We start from the raw sequence: 17,817 nt of genomic DNA, 5'->3' as shown, positions 1-17,817 counted from the left end.
CTCAAAAAAAAAAAAAAAAAAAAAAAAAAAAAGAATTCTTAAACTGGAGAGAGATTAACATGGTACACAAAGCATAGTTTCAAAAAAAAGGGCTTATGTAAGTAATTAACAGAAGACTTCCTTAACTGCACACAGTTAAAAGTCTTTCATTAAATGATTCTTGGGCTTTACAGACTACACTGAAATGCTGCATGTGGGAATTGCATATCTGGTCATATCACACCATCATTTATTAGTTTCACTTGCCATGTTTAGTCATGGGCCATAAACTATACATTGAGCTACATTTTAGAATGAGTGAATAGAAACAGTTAAAACATAAACACAACATTATTAGAGTTCAACACTGTAAAAATTTGAGTCATCTTGGACCTACAAATTTGATCACTGAGTTTTATAAAAACTTAAATTTACTGGTAAAGTTGGAAATGAGGCTTTAGGATATGGTTTATATTTAAGGTCACTTTCTCCTGAGTTTTTGTTTTTTAGCATGTTTTTCACAAGTGCTTTTTTTTTTTTTTTTATGAAGTTCTTACAAATCTTTTTTTATTTTTTTTTTTTTTAGATGTTTTTTTAGAGTTTTTTTTTTTTTTTTTTAATGAAGTTCATACAAATCTTGGAGAAGAAAGCCTGCTATAACCCTATGTAAAATGGAATGCTCCAGAATATGTAATATTTTTCTTAGGATCTTTTAAGGAAAGAATCAATTCATTTGTGTGATCTCTGCAAATTGTATGATGACATAATATTTATAAATTGGTATTGGTTTGAAATTTAGGTAATAAAACCATAGCCAAAAGGGCTTAAACATTGTCAAGCTCTCTTATTTTATGTAGATGGGGAAACTGAGAGCCTGGCAAGGTTGTTAACAGCAGTAGAATTGGGCATTAACTAAATCTCCTGATACTCTGCTGTTCATTACAATTCACTCTGCCATTTTAACGTAGGTGTTTGCCATTTCTCTTGATGACATCTTTAACTTTAATTGGCATAGTTATATTGCCCAAAATGCGGAAGTACTATTTTCTTAATTTGAACTGGTTCAAACGATAATAATTAATTGGTTTAAAAGTTACATCTCATTTGGTACCAAATGTCTGTAGTCATTCTTTGGACATTAGTCAGTAAAGAAACAGGCCCTCTTCCAAGGTGCTTGCATCTGAGTACCCAAAGCCACAGATATTTCACCATGGCTAGTAGAGGTGAATTCTGTTTTTTAGCTCTTTTAATTGATGACCTTAAGGCTATTTGTAATTTTTTTTTCTTTCAAAATTCAGGAATTTATCATGGTGCCATTAAAATCATTTCTTCATGTTATTCCCCTCACCCCAAAATTAAGTAGAGTCTTTAGTAAGACTCTTGATTTCATAATTTTGTAGTGTTGATATTTTTTCCTTGTAGGATTGGTGGTGATCCTCAGGAAATGGGGGAAGAGGCAGAGCAAATGTTCAAAAGGATTAGCAGATTGTGGAAAAAAGGAGGATTTGGACAGAAGGAGCCTGTTGCATAAATTCTTAACTACTAAGCTTATAGGAAAACTCCAATATTTAAAATTTTAAACAAAGCTATATAGGTAAATACCTTTTTAAAAACAAATGTCATTTTATACTTAAAATGCACATAATTTTTAAAAAACATAAGGATACTATACTTCCTCTCTTTTTCTCTGTGGTAGCTACTAACTTTAAATGAATACTTTTTGTTATAATCTGTTTTATTTGGGATGGTGATAAGGTGTGATTGCTTGATTGAAAGGAAAGAATAAAAATAAATTTGAAAGGAACAGTTATTTTTATATGACATAGCAGTATACTTATATACTTTTTTTTCTTTTCAGTGGCAAAAATTTCACCGAGTTTTAGTTTAAAAGTTAAGATCTGGTGATAACTTAAGGGTTAAGGTAGGAAAATGAGGACAACATACTGCGAAATAATTGCCACATTTAATGCTTTTTCATGTTAGAAATAGAAGTTACACTGTCTTATGTGTTTTTATCTCTCAGAGTTATGTTTTTGTTTTTTAGAGTCAAAGTCTCTCTCTGTTGCCCAGTCTAAGTGAAGTGGTATAGTCAAAGCCTACTGCACCCTCAAACTCCTGTACTCAAATGATCCTGCCACCTCAGACTCCAGAGTAGCTGGGACCACAGGCACATGCCACCATGCAGGGCTAACTTTTTGTAAAGATAGGGTCTTGCCATGTTGCCCAGGCTGGTCCCCACCTCCTGGCCTAAAGTGATCCTCCCAGTTTGGCCTCCCAAAACGCTGGGATGACGGGCTTGAGTCACTCTACTTGGCATGCCTCATTCTAGTGGTAGTTTCCAGTTTTTGTCATTTAAAGAAGCTCTATTTTTTCTTTAGTCAAAAGTATTCTTGAATTGTAAAAATTAGGGTTTTTTTTCCTCTTTAAACAATTTAAGCATACTCATTGAAAATCAAGACAAGCTTAGTTGATGTATATGCAGTGTTCAATTTGGTCATGTTAGCAGTAAACTGCTAGGTTTGCTTACAAGGCAGGTTTTTTAAGTGGTTCGTGACTCTGAGAGTAATGAATGATGTCTTGGACTGGCAGCATTCAGAAGACAGGATTATATTGGTTTATTTACTTCATGTTTATATCAGTTTATGCTTTCCTTTTTTTTTAAAAATGAAAGGTAGAGCATTTATTGTCAACTGAAAATTGTTCTGTTATTTTATTTTTAGGGTTAATCTGTGAAAATACTAGATGTAGAACAACATTCTTTTTTTACATGGAGTGTCTTATTTTTTATTTGCCTAATACTCTTTGGCTTTAAAGCATTTTCTGTCATAAGACTAAATTAAGACTATTTCATAAAATCATATTTAGTTACCTCTTTTTGCATTTTTCCTCTAGGATCTTTAATTTTTAATTGGCTTGCACCTCCATATTTTATGAATGGAATCAAGTGAGATACTTCTAAAATAACTCTGATTAATGCATTGACTTTAAGTGAGCCATTTTAGTATTAAATTTATTGGCAGATATCCTTATTAACAGTGTTTTTCATCTGTGTTATAAAGTATAATACATAAACCAATTCATAACACTGTAAAAACAGTATAAAAACACTGCAATATAGTTATATTAATTATTTAATAGACAATGTTAAAACTCAGTGCCTCTTTATCAAATTTTCATTCATACAGTATTCTTCAAAGGACTGCAAATTTTGTAACTTGATAGGCATAGTTGTAGAAAAATTTGTATAATTTTCTGGTATCAGGATCTGGTTACCCTTTTCAAACAACCCATATGGGTTTGTTTTTAAAAATCATTTGGTGAGTGGATTAGAAATTTTGATTAGTATATTTCTTCCAATTTAGTTTATTTTAAAAACGTTTCCACTGTATTTACTACAAATTATTATAACTTTTTCAAAATTAAAATAATACAATATCTAATAATGCTCGTACAGTAATCTTCAAACTGGGATAAATATATCTTTGGATTCCATACTTGGAATTCTTTCCAAGGAATAAAGGGACATTGATTGTTTTAAGATTAGTCAATTTCAAAATCTGTTTCTTTATGTGCCTTTTAAAAAATTAATCTGCCTTTAGTCCAGGTATCCTTTTATTTTCCAAAAGGAGGACATAGGTCTCGTGTCCTTCAAAGTTTACTATGGTGAACTGCTTCAGGTTGTAAAAACCTCTCAGCCCCCCAGCAAAAGAGGACATTTTGAAATATTAGAATCAGTGACAGATGTGAACCATTGTAATGACTGGTAATAAGTCCTGTTGTATACTACTAGGTTGTTTCCAGTTCATTGGTTTCAACAAAATCTAAAGAGGATCTAAGTAAGTTGCCAGTTAGTAAGAGCACTAGCATAATTTTTGGGGATAGAGTGCTGTGTGACTTTTGGCATGTAATGAGCTGGAGGCATGGAAAGAACTGAGTAACATTGCTATAACAAAACTTTTTAAATTGCATTCTTCTTACCCATTATAAGCAAAGTTTTTCAATTCATACATCTGTAAAAATTAAAAATAGGAAGAGAATTAGTCCTGAGTTCATTCTAGCAATAGAAAATACCCACTGATAGATGAACTAAAAATCCATTACTGTTTCAAATGGGAAAGAAAAATACTCAAAAGGAAAATCTTTCAAATTAGTATGGGAATTATTAGCAAATAAATATTTTTTCTTTAAATTTTTTATTGTGAAAAAGTTCAAACATACATAAAATAGACAGGCTGGTATGGCCAGCTCTCATATACGCATGCCCAGCTTTTACTTTTGTTAACATCTGTTTCTCTACCCGACTCACCCTACTACTCCATAGTGATGAAGATAATGATTTTTAAAAAATCATATTTAGTTTTGCCTTTGTGTAGGGGGGTGATTTACTCTATTTTGTATATGTATGTATGTGTGTTTCCTAAGAGCTTTGCAAATAAGCTTTTTACTGTAACTTTTTCAGAATTAATATGACATGTTAATGATTATTAGATCTCATCTATCTTTGGGGTACATGAAATCTTTCCAAGAGATACACAGGCAGATATATTTTATTGACTTTAGTTAAATGCCATTTCCGGGATAGATAATATGAACAAACAATAATCAAATGCTTTTACATTTAAATGGGGAAGTTTTGGGGAGAAACATTCTTCAGTCAATGCAATTATTCAATACAGGCATACCTCAGAGATATTGTAGATCACCTAACTGAAGTGAAGATTGCAAAAAGGAAAATCATACAAATTTTTTTTGTTAACCAATGCATATAAAAGCTGTGTTTATACTATATTAAGTGTGCAGTATATTGCATCTAAAAATGTAAATACCTTAAGTGAAAAATATTTTATAGCTAAGAAATGCTAAGGATCATCCGAGCCTTCAGTGAGTCCTAATCTTTTTGCTGGTGGAAGGTCTTGTCTTGATGTTGATGACTACTGACTGATCATGGTGGTGGTTGCTAAAGGTAGTGGTTGCTGAAGGTGGTGGTTGCTGAAAGTTGCTGTGGCAATTTCTTAAAATAAGACAACAGTGAAGTTTGCCACATCAGTTGACTCTTCCTTTATGAAAGATTTCTCTGTAGCATGCAATGCTATTTGACAGCATTTTACTCAAAGTAGAACTTCTTTCAAAATTGGAGTAAATGCTCCCAAATCCTGCTAATGCTTTATGAACTAAGTTTATGGAATATTCTAAATCCTTTGTTGTATTTCAATGATAATCAGAGCATCTTTAACAGAAGTAGTTTTCATCTCAAGAAACCACTTTCTTTGTTCACCCATGAGAAGCAACTCCTCATCCGTTCAAGTTTTATCATGAGATTGCAGCAACTCAGTCATATCTTCAGGCTCTACTTTTATTTCTGGTTCTCTTGATATTTCCATCACATGTGCAGTTACTTACTCCACTTGGATCCCCTTCAGTCATGCATGAGGATTGGAATCAACTTCATTAAACTCCCATTAATGTTGATATTTCGACCTCCTTCCATGATAACGAATGTTCTTAATGACATTTAGAATAGTGAATCTTTTCCAGGAGATTTTCAGTTTATTTTATCCAGAGCCATCAGATAATCACTATTATTGCAGCTATAGCTTTATGAACTGTGTTTCTTAAATAGTAAGACTTGAAACTTGAAATTACTCCTTGATCCATGGGCTGCAGAATGATGTTGTGTTAACAGACATGAAAGCATTATGCTCCTTGTATGTCTCCATCAGAGGTCTTGGGTGACCAGGCATACTGTTAGTCAACAGTAATGTTTTGAAAGAAATATTTTATTTTCTAGCTGGTCATGGCGGCTCACACCTGTAATCTCAGCACTTTGGGAGGTTGAGCTAAGAGGATTGCTTGAGCCCAGGAGTTTAAGACCAGCCTGCGGAATATAGTGATACTTCCATCTCTATCAAAAAAACAACAACTTTGAGCCATAGGTTTCAACAGTGGGCTTAAAATATTCAGTAAACAATGTGGTAAACAGATGTGGTCTCATCCAGGCTTTATTATAAGCACAGGCAGGGTAGATTTAGCATAATTTTTAAGGACTCTAGGATTTTTGGAATGATGACTGAGCATTGGCTTCAACTTAAGGTTACCCGCTGCCTTAGACCCTAACAAGTCAGGCTGTCCTCTGAAACCAGACTTAACTTTTCCTCTTTGACTATGAAAGTCATAGATGTCATCTTTCAATAAAAGGCTGTTTTGTCTACATTTAAAATCTGTTGTTGGTGTAGTCACCTTCATCACTTCAGTTAGGTAGGTCTTCTGGATAGCTTGCTGCACCTTCTGCATCAGCCCTTGCCATTGTTTCACCTTGTACTTTTGTGTTATAGAGATGGCTTCAGTGAATCAACCTCTGCTAGCTGCAAACCCTTTTCTGCAGCTTCCTCACCTCCCTCAGCCTTCATAGAATTGAAGAGATTTAGGGTCTTGTTCAGAATTAGGCTTTGGCTTAAGGGAATGTTGTAGCTAGTTTTACTTATTTATTTTTTATTCAGACCACACAAACTTTCTCCATATTAGCAGTTACGCTGTTTTGCTTTCCATCATTCATGTGTTCACTGAAGTAGCTTTTTAAACTGCCTTCAAGAACTTCAAGAAATGCAGAGGAAACTTTGCATTTACAACTTGGCTGTTTGGTGCAAGAGTCTCAACTTTTGGTCTATTGCAGCTTTCAGCATGCCTTTCTTACTAAGCTTAATAATAATCATTTCTGACTTTTTAAGTGAGAGATGTGCAACTCTTCCTTTCACTTGAACATTTAGAGGTCATTGTAGGGTTATTAATTGGCGTGTTTTCATTCAATATTGTTGTGTCTCAGGGAATAGGGAGGCTCAAGGAGAGGGAGAGAGACAGGAGTGGACAATTAGTGAAGCAGTCAGAACATACACAACATTTATAGGTTAAGTTTCCCTTCTTACATGGACATGGCTTGTGGCACCCCAAAACAAGTGTAATAGTAAGAGCAAAAATGACTGATCACAGATGTCTTATATCATCTGACATATAATAATAATTACCAAAATTTGACACACAGACACACAATTAGCACAAACTTGAAAAAATGGTACCAGTAGACTTACTTGATGCAGGGTTACCACAAACCTTCAATTTTTAAAAACATGAAGTATCTGTGAAACACAATAAAGTGAAGCTCAATAAAATGAGTTATGCCTGTATTTTGTTTTGCTCTATTTACATAATCTGCCTAGAGCATTTTGAGTACTTTACCCAAAATGTTATACTGTATAATGATAGACATTGGTAAATACCAGTTATTTCTTAAAAACAATGTAAAAGCAAAATTTAATCGTGCTTTAATTAGTAAGTCACAAAACAGACCAGTTATGTGACCATAGTCTAGAGTTGAATGGTTTTTATTTTTGTATATTAAACATGACAGCCCAATGAAGAAAACTTGTATAAGTTTTATAGGGTACAGTTTAGGTCACAGAATGAAAGTTCAATGTAACTTGTTTATTTTACATTGATTGATTAACCAGTAATTGTCCATATGACATCCCAATGCAAATGCTGACATCCGTTTCCAAAAGAGTTGTTTTTTTTGTGCTTTTTCTAAGGTTACGAAGGTTTTTGTGGTTTAAATGTTGTTACATATTTTACAGCATTAGGATCTATGGAATATTTTGACAACTGCAACAGTTCAATGAAGTTGGTAATTTCTTCTTTTAATTATTTTTCATTGAACAGCTTTGGAGTTACATTTCTACATTTTGATTTCTGGTATATTATAAGGAAAGAAAAAATTATGTCAAAGGGTACTTTAGAGAAAATACATAGATAGTGATTACAATATGGCTGTTACTAAATTATGCTTAATCTTGTTGAAGTTTTGTTAATGCCTAATTTTGATGAAATAGTACGGTGTTCCTTCCAGCTACTGATTGTATATATGTGATTGCACATCTTTCTTAAATAAGTTGATTTGTAGGTTTTCACATATTGTCAGCCACACTCTAATCCTCTTATAAAGAATGAACCTGGCTTTATTCAATTAAATAATTCTCTGGTACAGGTTTTCCTTCCATAATATTTTAAAGTATAATGTTTTGGATTTTTTTGAGGGTAAAGTGAAAAAAAAATGTTTTAAAAACTTTAGTTGTCAAATTATTTTATTTTAAGCCTCTTTTAGAAATTAGAGATGTATTGTTTCTTTTGGGTGCATATCACCAATTAATACGTTTGATTTCAGATCTACAACTTACTGCTTTCTAAACTTCGCCGAGGTAAAATGAAACCATTTGGCTACTTGAACTGATCTACGTTACATAGGTTTTTCCTATTGACATTTGCAATAGATAACATGTCAGAAATGAAAGTGATGAAACAATACATCTTCCATACTCTGAATTGGCATAATACTAAATACAATAGAAGCTAATTTTTTAAAGACTGTGAAATATAATTTTTTTTAGTTCAAGTATTATTATAATGAGTGAGAGCTACTAAGAGTAGAGCTTTCTCTACGGTGGTAAAATGTAACCAGAATGTATGCATATACTGGAATTATAAAAGATTAGTTTTGCAGCATAACTCATTTTTCTAACTCTAATATTAGTTTAAGGATTTAGTAAAATACAAGTAGATTGTTCTTAACTGAAATCATATTTTATATATACTTAATTCTTTTCAAAGGGTGAAACTTTATTTTAAGTTTTTTAAAATATAAGATTAAATAAATAACACATTTTAGCAAATATGTGCTGTCAAGAAAGATAAGGGAATTCATGGTAACTTGTATTTAAAATTCTGTAACTTTGGGTTGGGTAAAGATATACTTAAAATAAAGCATTCCCTTTGTAATTCTGATGCATTCTCAACATATGGGTATTAAAAAACATGTAAAAAAAAGTAAATATTAAATTACTTTAGAACTATTTCCTAAATTTAAAATTACTAATGCAGTATATTAATTTTAATGGTAGCTGTTTGAAATTTTGATATTAGCCTGAAACTTAACTCTGGTGGTACCTATATTAACGTATTTATGTCTCTTATTTTTTTACAGCAAGGAGTAAATAATGCTGAGAAATTTGACTATGTAAGTGCAACATGTCATTCAGTTTTCATGCCACATTCTCTATATATTTGTTTGATTACTAATATTTCCCAATTTTGGTTTATAGGTCATGCAGTTTTTGAATAAGATGGCGGGTAATGAATATGTTGGATTCAGTAATGCAACGTGAGTGTTTTAAATACTGTTTTGTTACGTAAAGATACAAACACACAGTATATTTAGAATTGATCTGCTCCTTTTATTAGAGGGAAATGAATGATTTCTAAATTACATGACAGAAACACTTAAAAATGCTTTAAATAGTTTTGACAAATTTCTTATAGGTAATTTTACAATCAGAATAGTCCCCAAGTTTATCTCAAATTGCTGGTGCTTATTTAATTTTACCTTTGCTTATAGTACCTGTCTTACCTTTCTTCTATTTCTGTTTCAGGCTAATTTGATTTTTACCCCAATTTTGTACTTTAAAATTTCCAAGTCTACAGAAAACTTGAAGAAATAAATAGCTGGAATCTTTTACTTATATTTTCTAATATTTTTGTCATACTTGCTTTTTCTCAGCCTCTCTCTCTTTTTTCCCAAAACCATTTCTAATTAAGTTGTAGACATCATGATATTTCACCGTTAAATAAGAAAGCATATATAATCTTTTTTTTTTTTTTTTTTTGAGACGGAGTTTCGCTCTTGTTACCCAGGCTGGAGTGCAATGGCGCAATCTCGGCTCATCACAACCTCCGCCTCCTGGGTTCAGGCAATTCTCCTGCCTCAGCCTCCTGAGTAGCTGGGATTACAGGCACGCACCACCATGCCCAGCTGATTTTTTTTTGTATTTTTAGTAGAGACGGGGTTTCACCATGTTGACCAGGATGGTCTCGATCTCTTGACCTCGTGATCCACCCGCCTCGGCCTCCCGAAGTGCTGGGATTACAGGTGTAAGCCACCGCGCCCGGCCAGAAAGCATATATAATCTAAGAATAAGGACATAACCACAATACCATTAACACTTGTATGAATATTAACGTTGATTTTAAAATATCAGGACATTAATCAATATATGAATGTCCCCAACTCTTCCCCAAGTGTCTTTTATAACTTTATTATTATTTTTTGATTCAGGAACAAGTCAAGTTTCTCATATTGTATTTATTACGATGTCTGTTTTGTCTCTTTACTTAGAACAATTCCCATCTCTAGATCCTTGGTTTTAAAAATTTTATTAAATGCCTTTTATTTTTAAAGAGTGCAGGCTGCTTGTTTCATAGACTAGGGCTTGCTGACTTTTTTCTGAAGGACCAGACAGTAAATATTTTAAGCTGTGGGCCATACAGTCTGTGTTGTAACTTCTGACTTCTGCTGTTTAGTAGAAAGCAGCCATAGACAATTTGAGGGCTGTGTTCTAAAAAAAACTGTATAAAAACAGGTAGCAGGCCATTGATTGGATGTTTCCCATTTTGTATTTGTCTGATTGCTTCCTTGTAATGAGAAACATTATTATCTTAAGCATTATTGTAACATTATTAAGCAGTTTTAGCATGTATACTAACTACTATTTTACTCTTATTTTACACTTCCTGCTTCACATTTCAGGGGTAAACATTTTCAGGTTGCCTACCTTCCCAACATTAATTCATCAGCTTAAATATCTTTTCCAGGAAGTATTCCATGAATCTCAACTTGCCTCTTTCCTGTGCTCTTCTATTACCACATTTTATCAACTTATTACATGTCTCTCTTTGCTCCATAACCACCATTAGACTCTGCCCTCCTTAAGACCTAGATAGAATGTTGTGTCTTCCAGTTCATTTCTATATCCCTGTTATCTGGCAGATAATAGGCACCTGAGATAGTGTTGAAGAACTATGTGTCAGGCACTGTGATAATTGCTGACTACTTAGTCCTTTATCTAAAGTATGTTGATGTTTTTTTTAAAAACTATGGCAAACTGATAAGAATTTGAAATGTTAAAATGTACAATTAGAAGGGACCCTCCATCTCAGTGATAGAGCTTTACCCACAGTTCCTCTAATATCAGCAGCCCTTTTAGACTTGTAGGGTAATTCTCAAATATACTGCAAGTTAAATCTGTCTAAATCAAAACTCAATTCTCTTTCTTTCCAAACTGCTTTTTGCTCTAGCGATCCCTGTGTCAGCTAATATTACTATCCTCTCAGGGTATGTTAGAAACTGAGGCTTTATATCAGTCTTTACCCTCCCTGTTTCTCCTTTTTCTCATCAGGTTGGAAAGTTATCCAACTGCTTGAATGTTTGATCATACCCCTCCTTTTATTCCTATCACAGCTGCCTAAATTCAAGCTTTTGTCGCTCTCATTACAGTATTCTCTTAATAGATCAGGCATCACTTCTTTTTCCCCTTTCCCAAACTGATGTCAGAGTTATCTTTCTAAAATGTAGATATGCTTAAGTAACTTGTTTGAAAGCCCTCAGGCTTTTGTTTTGTGGATGGTCAGGAGTTATTACATTATTTGGCATCTATTGGTTTTGATAATTTGGTCCCAGTCTCCTTTGTCGGTTTGATGTTTTGCCACTCTTCTCCATATGCTTTTCCCAGTTATATCAGAATATTTGCCATTCTTCAGTGGATTACTATCTTTATACTTTTATAACTGTTCATGCTGCGTAGAATTTGCCAGTGCCTAGGCTTCCCCCTGAAATCTGTTAGTCCATTGAGTCCTGCAAGTTCCATTTTGTGTTTCCTACTCTTAGTGAAAGTTCCGTGATTATGTCAAGTTCCCTGATTATATCCGTTAAAATGGACTTTTATTGTACTTTTGGGTAGCTACAGGATTCTGTAATTTTTTAGTACATTTTAATGGTAGAATATTTGATAAGTTTAAAGTTAGCATTTTTGTTTACAAAGTATAAAGACTAGAAAGGGCCTGAGTTCATTTTCGTCATTTTACAGTCAAGAAAATGAAGATTGAAAGAATTATCACTTAAACAACTTGTACAAAGCTACTCAAATAGCCTAATGACAGAATTGATTGGAACCCTATAGTACTGAATCTTAGTTCATTGTTCTTTATGCTGTATATTACTATACAAATGAAATTATGAACAATCAGACTTTTACAGAAAGTACATAGAGCAAATGCTTTTTTTTCTTCTTCCAGGTTTCAGTCTGAAAGAGAAAGTGGAGATCGAAATTTTGCAATAGGATATTACTTAAAAGAAAAGAAGGTTTTTAAATTTTTGTTTCTATTTCAAATTATTCTTTTATTTAATTGAATACATGAAGATATACGCTAAGAATTCAACAATAGCCTTTAAGCAACTACCTATTACTACTTAAGGTGCAGAAGTTTTTGCAGGGTGGTCTTCAGTCAGTGATAATAAATTGTTAATGTCATTATTAAATGGATTTGTATCTGGCAGTATTTAAATATTTGACTAATTTTATTTATTAATGTAAATTGTGTTTGAGATTTTGTCCATTTTTTTTCAAAAGCATAATGTCTGATTAGTGTTAACTACCCTTGATTTTTTTTTTTAAGTGGCTGTTCCAGTAACTTGATTTATAAATCATGAATCATTTTATCATTGTCAGTTAAACTAGTATCTAGAAACTTACATGATGCCATCTAATTTTGCTTTATTATTCTTTATTTTGTGTTTATACTCTTTTAAAAGTTACATGCTATTTTATTAATTAAAATGAAACACATGTATACATTTGAAATTTAATTTTCCTGTATTTCTCTTCTTATGTGCATTCCTGTGTGCCTGAATTTTTAATATCCTTTCTAATTTTTTAGTGTTTTCCAGAAGGCACTGACATGGTTGGTATATTAGACTTCTACTTCCAGGTAATTTAATTATATAAATTGTATGTATAAATGGATGTGTCAGCTGGGCTTGGTGGCTCATGCCTATAATTCCAGCACTTTGGGAGGCTGAGGTGGGCGGATCACAAGGTCAATAGATTGAGACCATCCTGGCCAACATGGTGAAACCCTGTCTTTATAAAAATACACTACCCTGTTTTTGTAAAAATGCAAAAATAAGCTGGGTGTGATGGCGCGAACCTGTAATCCCGGCTACTTGGGCGGCTGAGGCAGGAGAATCTCCTGAACCTGGAAGGTGGAGGTTGCAGTGAGCCGAGATTGCGCCACTGCATTCCAGCCTGGCAACAGAGTGATACTCTGCCTGAAAAAAAAATAATAAAATAAATGGATGTGTCACATTATGCAAAATACAGATGTCTCAGAAATCTTGGTTCTAGGCTGTGAGAAAATACATTTTCCATTGACTTTCAAAAATGTCTTCATAAAAGTCAGTCTCATGTCTGTGTTGCCTGAAAATTCATGCCTCAAAATGTAATAGGGAAATTTTTTTCTGAAAACATATTTAAGAATTGTCAAAAATAATGTACACTCCCAGAAATTGGCAATCCTAGTTAAAAACTGAGCTCGAAATTTTTCTTAGCTTTTACATTTTGTTTAGGAAAAGCTATTATTAATTTTTTAATCAGAGAGCTCTTATTCAGCATTTAAAAGTGTGAATGTCTCAGCTGACTTGATATCTTTTGTAATTTCTTTGTTACTACTCTATTCTGGCTTATCTGGTCCCAGTTCATTTCTGCAGTGTCAGATGTTGGGCTTTCTTCTAAGTTAGAGTAGCCCTCAATATTCAGGGGGTAAGATTGGGCGAGAGGGAACAGGCTGCACACAATGGGCTATGCTATAGAGCTTAATTTAGAATAGCCTTCCTGGAGATTTCTTCTCTCACTCACATTTTCAGTTCAATTTATTCTTACATATTTATCACAGTTGGTGCTATTGATGGGACTGTAACGTGAAGCTACATAGTAGGCTACATTATTGCCAATTTCTAGTTCTTGTTACATTTCCCTGTCTTACTTTTAAAGGTTCTTTAATTTTATCCTTTCAGTAATCTTAGAGAATATATAAGGGAGGTTGATGAGTTAGATTTTAATAGATGTCCAGGTTGCAGCTAGTCATCTGCCCAGTGTGAAAAGCCATAAATTGGGAATCCAGATCATCAATATAAAATGTGAGTTCTAGCCCAGCCACTTATTAGCTATGTGACCTAATTAGCTACCGATCCCTAGTTTCCTTATCTGTAGCATATGCCTAACCTACCTTGCTGTATTATGTTGAAGATAACATGAGATGACGTGTGAAATTCCTTTGAAACTATGTCATATCATTGAACTCCAATAGCCTTTATTTTTTCCCTAGTTTGTATGAATTTTTTCCATAAGTTTCTTTTTCTTTAGAATACATATTTAAATTTGGCTGTTATAGCTTAGATGCTGCTAATCTACTATAATGTAAAATTTCTATACTTGATGGCAAAAATTAAGAGACAGCTGTAGAAGTGGTACTGACTGTTTTGGAGAAGGACTGCATCAAATTGAACTGCCATTGAGGTTAGCAGCAGAGTACTCAAGTCGGTATTTTGGCAGATTAAGAGTGTGCTGCCCTGTGACAAACAATTCCAATTAATATTAAGTATAAATTAGAAAATGATTATTGGAATTCAGAAAGCCTTGCATGATCAAATCGACCTTATCATAAGTCTTGCAGTATTCTAAGTCTATTCTGCTGTTTTTGAGAAATAGGGAAGAGATTTTTTTATATAAATAAGCAATCTAGTCAAGTTAAACACACAGTGTTCTAATTCACCATAGTTTTCCTCCTTGCTATTTCCAAATACCTTGTGCCTCTTGTAGATCTTGGAGTATGGCTGAGGAAAATTTACAAGTTGAAAACCCATTCTTCTCCTTTCCACTTTCTTTTTTGACCCCATCTCACCCCATTTGGAAAAATTTATTATTTTCATTTTATGGGAAATTTGGGTTTGGTATGGGGAACTATTTCATTATTTTGATTGTATTTAAATACACAAATTTTATTCTAAAGGGTATATTTAGCACCCATAGTAAATATCATATAAATATTAATAAATGGTCCAAAAGATAACATTTTGGTTTAGGCTTACAGAGCATCTGAGACAGATCTGCTTTATATTTTTCTTCTCCTTTGTCCTTTGCCTGTTACCATATAAATGGGGATACTGAGCTTTGTTATGGGTGAAATGTCAGGCACTTTAGCATTTTCTTCTAAAGTGGTGATTTTTCATGTAGACACTATCATAATCATCATGTATGGTGCTTTATCTTAAAAATATTTCATGGCTCTTTTTTTTCTGTTGTGTTACAATTATGCTTGTGTATTCCACAGAAAGTATTAATATTTAAGAAAATTTGAATATCACATGGAATAATAACAAATCTTAGTGTTTAGGGGCTGGCTATTCCTAGCCTAGTTTTGCCATTAAAAGACTGAATATCTTTGGCCAAATCAGGGTAAACTTTAAAAGGAGGTAGAACTTTGGTCAAATCTTTAGAATGTCATCAAGTTTATATTAAAATAATCTCTTTGGAAGAAATATTTCAGATTTATATGAAATACCAAATAAAATAGATTATCTTAGAGGTAAGCAGTAGTATTAAAAATATGAACCTAAAGTTTTTAGAATTCTGCTTTTTCTTTTTGTTAGCTGTGTTCCATTGAAGTGACTTGTGAATCAGCCAGTGTGATGGCTGCAACACTGGCTAATGGTGGTTTCTGCCCAATTACTGGTGAAAGAGTACTGAGCCCTGAAGCAGTTCGAAATACATTGAGTTTGATGCATTCCTGTGGCATGTATGACTTCTCAGGGCAGTTTGCTTTCCATGTAAGTAATTGTTTAATGTTAATTTTCTCTGACAAGAAACTAGTGTGAACTGGTTCTTTTAAAAGTGCAGTTTGAACTTTGCTTCTAAAGCTGTATATTAATTTTTGAGAGAGAGGATTGTTTTCAAGGTTAATTTGTTACAAGGTTAGTAAGGAATAAGAGCTAAAGTCTACCAAATGTTTTTAAGAACTTGGAAGTTTAATTTATAGAACCTCTTCACTTCTGCTTTTAAGGCATTCCAGTGTACAAGGTTAGTATAGTCTTTCTTTACTTTTAGTTGTTAATGTCTAGCATTATGATGAGTATGTATCTTAAGAATGCTTTAAGTTTAGAAAGATTGCAAAGATGTGATGTTTCACATCTTTGATTACAGCCATAGATTTTTTTTTTTCTTTCTATTTTTTGAGACGGAGTCTCACTCTGTAGCCCAGGCTGGAGTGCAGTGACACAGTCTCAGCTCACTGCAACCTCCCCTTCCCAGGTCCTGGTTCAAGCAATTCTCCTGCCTCAGTCTCCTGAGTAGCTGGGATTACAGGCACTCACCACGGTGCCCAGCTAATTTTTGTATTTTTAGTAGAGGTGGGGTTTCACCATGTTGGCCAGGCTTGTCTTGAACTCCTGACCTCATGATCCTCCTACCACAGCCTCCCAAAGTGCTGGGATTACAGGCCTGAGCCATAGATGTCTTAAGGACTAAAAGTATATTAAAGTTAAAACTTAACAAAAATGTACTGCTTTAAGCTCTGTTGTGCATTTGCCACTTGTAAAGTATATAGACTTCTCTTATTTAATTCTGCTCATGTCAAGTCATAATACCCTTCTAAAAGTTTTTTTTTTTCTTTAAATTTTGGAAATTTTCAAACGTAAAACGAGAGAAAGAGAGAGAGACAGATACATTGAATGTTATCCATCACTCGGCTTCAATAACTGGAAACATTACCAATCTTGTTTCATCTGAATGTGCATGTTTCCCCTATCCTTGTCATAGTTCAGTATGTAATTCTAAATAAGGACCCTTAACAAAACATAATACCATCTTTACATATAAAAAAAACTTAAATATTACATATCAAAACTTTAATATTAACATCACCATTAAATTTAATATCATCAAAATATTTAGTCTGTTCAGATGTCCTGGATTATCTTGTAAATTATTATATTATTTTATAATTTGTTTGACTTGGGATACAAATGAGCATACATTGTGATTGGGTTGTGTCTCCCTTTTTTATTTTAATCTGTTGGTCTTCTTTTGACCTGTCTCTTTTTTTTTTTTTNTTTTTTTTTTTTTTTTTTTATTTTTGGTTGAAAAAACTGGGTCATTTAGTCTATACAGTTTTCCACGGTCTGTATGTTGCTGATTACCTTTGTTCCATTGTCTCTTGTATTTCCTATAAATTTGAAGATCCAATTCAGGTGTTTTTTGTCTGCTTGTTTTGTTTAGTTTTATTAAGAGTACTTTATTGGTATATTTCTATCCAGGGGTGCTTACTGACTGAATGTTAATAAGCAATTAATGAACACTGCCCTAATGACATTAATTTTGTTTTTTATCATTTGTTAAGTTTTGCTAATGTAACTTAAATTTTTTGAGGAAGATTAATTTAAATTACCATTTTAGAAAATCTTTTAATAATATGTAACTTTTTATTTTCTATTTGTAAAGTACTTTTTAAAAATAATTGGTTATATTTTAAAATAATATGTTTATTTTAGAACAATTAGAAAATATAATCAGGAAGAGTAAAAGCATCCATAGCCCCACAATTTAGGTGTAACTGCTATGATTCCTTAGAGTGTATCTTTAAACAATTTTTCTATATTCAAATCTATTCCAAACTGTTTTATAACTTTTTTTTTAATTGAGATGAGTCTCACTCTGTTGCCCAGCCTGGAGTGCAGTAGTGTGATTTTGGCTCACTGCAACCTCTACCTCCTGGGTTCAGGTGATTCTCCTGCCTCAGCCTTCCAAGTAGCTGGGATTACAGGCACCTGCCGCCACACTTGGCTAATTTTTGTATTTTTTGTGGAGACGGGGTTTCGCCATGTTAACCAGGGTGATCTCAAACTCCTGA

At 33.2% G+C, this 17,817-nt stretch overlaps 1 protein-coding gene across 1 annotated transcript in view; it reads left to right on the top strand.

Annotated features, from left to right (window-relative positions):
• GLS (glutaminase) overlaps positions 1-17,817 on the top strand; it is an 84,081-nt gene that overhangs the window by 34,728 nt on the left and 31,536 nt on the right. Inside the window, exons 8-12 of the mRNA XM_037728535.1 lie at positions 9,008-9,040; positions 9,126-9,184; positions 12,151-12,217; positions 12,793-12,843; positions 15,563-15,739. Coding sequence (XP_037584463.1) covers positions 9,008-9,040; positions 9,126-9,184; positions 12,151-12,217; positions 12,793-12,843; positions 15,563-15,739 — 387 coding nt within the window. The remainder of the gene's footprint in view (positions 1-9,007; positions 9,041-9,125; positions 9,185-12,150; positions 12,218-12,792; positions 12,844-15,562; positions 15,740-17,817) is intronic.

The sequence above is a fragment of the Cebus imitator genome, unplaced genomic scaffold (genome assembly GCF_001604975.1).
Source record: "Cebus imitator isolate Cc_AM_T3 unplaced genomic scaffold, Cebus_imitator-1.0 Scaffold268, whole genome shotgun sequence".
NCBI lineage: Eukaryota > Metazoa > Chordata > Mammalia > Primates > Cebidae > Cebus > Cebus imitator.
The sequence above is the reverse complement of the archived record's forward strand: the minus strand, read 5'-3'. Positions and strand labels throughout refer to the sequence as shown.